At 38.6% G+C, this 6,520-nt stretch overlaps 1 protein-coding gene across 3 annotated transcripts; it reads right to left on the bottom strand.

Annotated features, from left to right (window-relative positions):
- Window positions 1–1,338: 1,338 nt before the first annotated feature.
- LOC130140362 (ribosomal protein S19, mitochondrial-like) lies at window positions 1,339–4,404 on the bottom strand. Of its 3 annotated transcripts, none has more exons than XM_056319493.1 (2): window positions 3,855–4,375; window positions 1,339–1,913 (listed from the first exon to the last, which is right to left on the bottom strand). In XM_056319493.1, the coding sequence occupies exon 1, from the start codon at window positions 4,164–4,166 to the stop codon at window positions 3,885–3,887; it is 282 nt and encodes a 93-aa protein (XP_056175468.1). In that variant the 5' UTR covers window positions 4,167–4,375; the 3' UTR covers window positions 1,339–1,913; window positions 3,855–3,884. The 3 variants fall into 3 exon arrangements, with proteins under 3 accessions (XP_056175468.1, XP_056175466.1, XP_056175467.1); XM_056319491.1 differs by lacking the exon at window positions 1,339–1,913 and having other exon boundaries at window positions 3,597–4,207; window positions 4,316–4,404; XM_056319492.1 differs by lacking the exon at window positions 1,339–1,913 and adding an exon at window positions 3,597–3,685.
- Between the last annotated feature and the right edge of the window lie 2,116 nt (window positions 4,405–6,520).

Below are 6,520 nucleotides of genomic sequence, written 5' to 3'. Positions count from 1 at the left end.
CTATTATGTTCCTGTACCTGTGAGAGCTCTGTTAAGCGATTCTAGATCCTCAAGACTCCCCTCCTTTTCCCTGGAATCTGCCATCAAAAAATTTACTTTTTTCAAAATCTCGACATTATCCTTGTCTTCCATTTGCTTCGTGACATTTAGGGCGCGAATGACAACATTTCTCTTCCCTCGCCCTATTTTTGGCTAGAAATAAAAAATATATATATTTCTCTTTCTCGAACGAGTTTCTGAACAAAAAGTAGCGTTTGATAACGATACAAAATTTCTATTATCGGAATAAAAATTCGTTTGATAACGATACAAAATTTCTGTTCCCGGTTGCCGATGAGCGGCAGCGGCGGCGGAGGACAGCTGGCAAGCGATGACGGCAGGCAACGGCAAACGACTGGCGAGTGGTGGTGGCGGACGGCTGGCGATTGGTGGCAATGGATGGCGGCGGCGGCAGATGGCCGACCGATGAGCGAAGGTGACGAACGGCGGCAGTGGCGGACTGCCACAAGTGGCAGGGGTGGGAGGCCGGCAAGCGGTGGAGGCGGGCGGGCAGGCGGCGAATTTCTTTTCCAAATTTATTTATGTGCCAAAATTTGTCCCATAAATTAAAAAAAATAATAAAATTATTTTACCAAACGAATTTTTGTTCCAAACCTATTCATAGGAACAAAAAAATAAAAAAAATAGGGAAACAGAATGTGGTTATCATTCGCGCCGTTAACGATTCTCTCGGTTGTTCAATTTCCAATTCCAAGGCTTGTTTTGCATCAAAGTGCTTTTCCAGTTGAATTATCCAATTCTGGACTTCATCTTTATGCCTTTGGAACATATAAGTGTCAAAAAGGAAAAATATGAAAAGATATGCATTCTCTTTATGAAGAGAACACTTTTTGTTCTTTAGACAATTTAAACTTTTTCATCAGCTTTTTGTTGCTCCAAAGCAGTCAATTTAAGGGACTGCTCTTAAGGTCATTATAATGTAAAAAAGAGGATAGCCTCAAAAAATAATTATACTCTACAAAGCACGCATAAATAATCTCATGACACTGAAATTTATTTGTAACAGTATTGGCATCTAAATTTTGACGACTCTATTAATCATTTATTACATAGAAAATTAGGGATCAATCCCGACCCCTAACCAAAAAAATTAATTAAAATGCATATAGATATTAAAAGCATTTGCATTAGTACTTAATAAGCCCACATAATTCACATATTAATTGGACCGATGGCGAATGGACTCAACTGATTGGCCTTGAACTTAATTGAGCCCATAAAAGAACGAAATTTTGGCCAAACCCATTGCACATATTAAATGGTCGAAATTTGGCATAATTAAAATGCCGAGTCAGAAAATTGGTTCGTTAAGATTAAATTTTAGAAGTAAATTTGGACCCATGGCAAGTAAGGAAAAGATGGGCATTATTTTCTTGATATTCAGCCTTCAACGACTTTGCTGTTCTGCTCCGGATTGCTCCCGCTCTTCACCAAGCCCAGACCAGTCCCCGGCGCTGCAAATAGTCCGATTCACTTTTGTCAAACTTTTTGCAGGTTTCCCGGTGGTCACAGCTTGCTCCGGCGGCCTTCCTCTAAGCAAGCTTCCTTTTAGCGACGATTCCAGCGAGCCCCGGAGCTGCAGGCTGCCTGGCGTTGTTCCTGTCGATCTGCACGGGTGAATCCCAGCAGAGTCACCTCAGCCCAGCGAGTTCTGAGCAGCACCGGCGAGTCTCTTCGCAGCCTCCATCGCGCCTCACCAGCTGCAGCAGCCCAATTCCGATGCCCGACGCACCAGATCAGGTCATCTCGGCGCCTTCTTTCTGGGCGAAATTCCGCGCCAATCCAGCCCGTAGCATGCTCCACACGCTCAGATCATCCATCACACACGAAGGGTCGAGCGGTGGCCAAAATAGCTACAGTTGGTAAAAAAGTGCTTCTTTAGGATTCCTTCATCTTCGGTCACTTGGAGTGAACCTAATTATACACGTATAAATCATATTTTGAATTATACTCGAGTAAAAATAGTTCAATTTTAAACTTATTTTATGTTTTTTTCTTATTGGTCAATGAACGATGTAACATGTCAAAGACTGATTTACATGCCCAAAATATGAATATTTTATCTCAAATTTACAGAATGATATTCTTGTGATTTTTTTATTGGACGACACGAATTAGTAATAAAGTTCAATTATTAGATACGACATTTCTATAAAATCTTGTAATGTAAACATCCCTACTAAAACTTAAGCATTTCTTGTTTATAATACAATTGATGTGAAATCATGATAACATCATTGTACAATTCTATTATAGCAACCGAACCCTTTCGACATACTTTTAAGGAACATAACGAGATATATAACCATCCATATATTGAATCGCTTTATTTCCGTTCCGCATATTACTAACAGAGTAAGCGATGCATTCATCTGAAATGACAGTAGTTATTTTGTAGGTGATGTATTCATCTGAAAGCATCCATAGACTATGTAAAATGTCTAACCAAATATGACATTATGAACATTTTCGATTCAATGAGACGCAGGATCGCCTCGCAAGTTCTACACACCGTTAGCTTTCCCTATTTCTGATGCTTGGGGATGAATTGCTCAGAGATAAAGATCAATCGAATGATGCAAAAACGTATGACTCCACTTGAACACCTAAGCATTCTCTCCACAAGTCGCCTATCAAAAGACAGATTGAGCAGATAGAATGTACAAGGGATTGAACTGTGAATGACCCAGGAAGCTGATGAAAGTAGGAACGGTTTTAACTGACGTGAATCTCGTCGACTTTCCTCCAATTACCCTGTATAAACAAGCCTCGACTAGATGAAAAGCTCTAGTTAATTGTGATGGTGCATTAAGTGAGGAAGTTCTGGTGGTGGTGTTGATGAGAAAATCAAGCCAGTACTTGCTGGATCATCAGAGGTAACTGAAGCTGTAGCCATCAAAGACGGCAGCTTACAAAGGATGAAGGATGGATCTGACCCAATACAGTCGTTGAGACTAATTTAGAGATTGTTGGGAAGGGCAAGGCTTTGTAGCTGGGAAAACGACGCTACAATCAAAGACATTAAAGCTTTGCTTTCTTGATTATGTATCTGCAGATGTCAAAGTAGTTAGAAGGCAGGCCTATGAAAGTGCAAACTGCTCAGCAATGCAGATATGCCATTTGATCTTGATCCCCCAAAAGAACTCTAGTGAAGTGAGCCAGATGCTAACAATGGACCAAAGGTACATTCCAAATGATGTAACACGAAATTAGCTTATCAGAAATCAGCGAATGGAGCGCTTTTCTTCGTGGGTTAACGAGGGCCGTCATTCAATTTCGTGCAGATGCCCACTTCAGTCCAAATCATAAAATTCAACAAATGCAGCAACACTCTAAACCTCTTTCTTGTGCTCAAGAAATGCGAGCAAGAGAAACAGACATGCTAATCAACATAACATAGGGACTACTTCTGCGAAGTCCGTGCACAATTTAGACTTGGCAAGAACTCGTACACCGAATTTCATTGATAAACTCAAGAAATGCTACAAGCCCACAAAACCAACATATAAATCAATATAACACAAGGAGAAAGTGTATCGCAATGCACTAAAAAGCAATTTTTATTAACCTAATGAGTCCCACAGCAAAGCTCAGAGATCAGTCATCAGCATGAAAGAGCCTGTCACTGCACATACACAGTGATCATTAGCCCTCGATCATGGCAAGGCATCAAGAACAAAGTCAAAAGGTTGAGTTACTACTTCCCACTCGTTTATCTACTTCATCCTCGCCCTTTCTTACCCAACCAATTTTGAATTTTGAATCTCAAACCAAGATTCAAGATCAAGTCTTACCGGAACCGGATCATACCCAACTTAGACACTCTACTTCTTTCCACCCTTCTTGCTCGACCCAGTATTCGTCCTGTGAATCTTCCGCTTCCGCGTGAGGGCGAACTCGCCGAACTTGTGACCCACCTTGTCCTCGGTGATCTTGGAGCGGACGAAGTTCTTCCCGTTGTAGATCCGCACGGTGGTGTTGACGAACTCCGGCAGGATGGAGGACCGGCGGGACCAGATCTTCTTGTTCGAGAGGAGGTCTCTCCTGTCCTTGATCTTCGACAGGAACGCGTCCACGAAGATGCCCTTCCATAAGGATCGCCCCATCCTCTTCGCTTTCGGTTCCGGGCCCCCTGATCAGATTCGCTCTGTTTTTCAACTTTCAAGAACCGAAAGAAAAGGAAAAGAACGACAACAGAGGCACTGTTCAGCGGCTGGACAGCGACAAGAAGGTTGGGGGAGCAAGGGCGACGGACCTTGAGACCGGCGGCGGCGGCGGCGGCGAGGCCGGAGAGAGAGAGATAGTCGGCGACAGAAGACGTACAGAGAGAGGAAGAGAAGAGGATAGAGGCGGACGACAAACGAAAGAGAGTTTCTAGGGTTTTTCCTTGCTTCTCCTTCGATCTTAGAGGGGTATTTTAGTAAATTTATCATCTTTTTGTAATGGGATCACAACACAAACAGTCCCTGAACTTTAACAAAATGTATAATTTGATCCCTAAAATTTTAATTTAACCTAATCCCTAAACTTTAGCCCGATATTCAATATGGCCCCTAAACTTTTAATTTGTTCAATGTGTTCCTTGGACTTTTTCATACATATTTAATGTTGTCCCCGATATAGTCCCCGAACTTGAATTAATGAAAGTACCACATTAAACATTTTCATATAGTTCAGGAACTAAATTGAACAAATTAAAGATTTATGGACCACATTGCACATGAAGTTAAAGTTCAAGGATCACATTGAACAAATTAAAAGTTCATGAACCATATTACACATCAAGTTAAAGTTCAAGAACCACATTGACAGATTAAAAGTTTATCGACCACATTACACATCGGATATGACTATTTGTGTTATTTTCCCTTTTGTAATTGATTTTTTTTTTGTCGAATGTTGTAATCGATGAGTCTTTCTATTTTACTTCTGCAAATTGTTCTCAATTAATATTTTGTAAATGTTGTGTTTACAGATAAATGCGTGAATTAATAATTCTATATCATCTCAAGTACTTCAGTTTAATTTTTAAACTGAATCTCTCTTATAAACAACATTACCAAGTAAACCCAAATCTTGACTATCTTTCTACATATATATTAATCAATTTCTCATATTTTATCATCAATTTATTTCCGTTAATTCATAAAACTCAAAAATCTTGTAATAATGCAATTTTGCAAAATCTTTTGAATGTTAATTTTTCACATGCCCGCAACGTGTGTGCCTTTTTGCTAGTTCGCATTGCGTGGTACAAAAATTTGACATTGCATCTATAAAATTGTTTAAGTGTCTATAGTTTGTTCAAGTTTTATCGGCTTTCAGCCAAAATGCATCAATTAGAAAAAGTTGAATTTTTTTTTTTGTATATTGAGTAATCGATATCGAATAAGTATCACTAACCTCCCAAGGCAACTTACATGTTTTATAGAATAGATTACGAATACACATTACTTGTCCGAAAGACATATTTGAAAATATCACATGCGAGTAAAGCAAGACTAATATCAGCCCTAACCCCCATCCCACCAAAAATTTGTGAACCCGCCTTAATCCTAATTTTATTAAAGGGATAGGCTCTTCTCTTTCCAGAAACATTAATGAAAAAGACTCGATTTATGATCTGAACTCACATTGATCCATAGACCGAATAAACCGAGTCGGAAGCTAGTTTAACTTGCCTGATTGCTGGGTCTACTTGATATTTGAACTGTCAAATTTAAGTGAGTGGTGTCTTGAACCCATAAAAAGTAAAAAAGATAATTCTAGTTTTAAGAAAAAAATGTCATTCACCTAGCTAATATAACAATAAATTCGTCCGACTGATATGATTTTGCTAAAATTACTATTTTTAGACAGCAAGAATAAGAACATGAATTATTTAATTGGGTTCTATTTGTAATGCTGGGGAATGCTCCTAAACTTCTGTATGTCATCTTCTACATACTACTTACATTTACACCAAAAAAAAAATTTATTTAATTGGGATAATGACACAAATGGTCCATGAACTTTGGCCCAATATACAATGTGATTCCTGAACTTTTAATTTGTTCAATACGGTCCCTGACCTTTGGCTCAATATGAAATGCGGTCCCTAATATTTTAATTTATTCAACGTGGTCCCTCAACTTTTGGTAAATGCTTAAATTAGTCCTTGGACTATATGAAAATATATAATATTATCCTCCCATTAATTTAAGTTCAGGAACAATATTGAATATTTTCATATAGTCCAAATACTAGTTTGAACATGTACTAGACATTCAGGGACCACATTGCATATTGGTCGAAAATTCAAAGACCACATTGAATAAATTAAATATTCAGTGATTACATTGCATATTGAATCAAAGTTCAATGATCATTTAGATCGTTTTCCCTATTTAATTATCTATTTTTTTTCTTTTCTAAGATTTTACTATAATATTATTATGACACATCTTTTTATCCTAGAAAA

This window comes from Syzygium oleosum, unplaced genomic scaffold, assembly GCF_021117445.2.
Source record: "Syzygium oleosum isolate NSW1041296 unplaced genomic scaffold, Sole_v2.1 Sole_v2.18, whole genome shotgun sequence".
NCBI lineage: Eukaryota > Viridiplantae > Streptophyta > Magnoliopsida > Myrtales > Myrtaceae > Syzygium > Syzygium oleosum.
Note: the sequence above shows the minus strand (reverse complement) of the source record. Positions and strands in the feature narration are given on the sequence as shown.

What these genes read in the sequence shown, in the direction of transcription:
- LOC130140362 (XM_056319491.1), bottom strand. Translation starts at nt 4,166, where the DNA reads ATGGGGCGATCCTTATGGAAGGGCATCTTCGTGGACGCGTTCCTGTCG.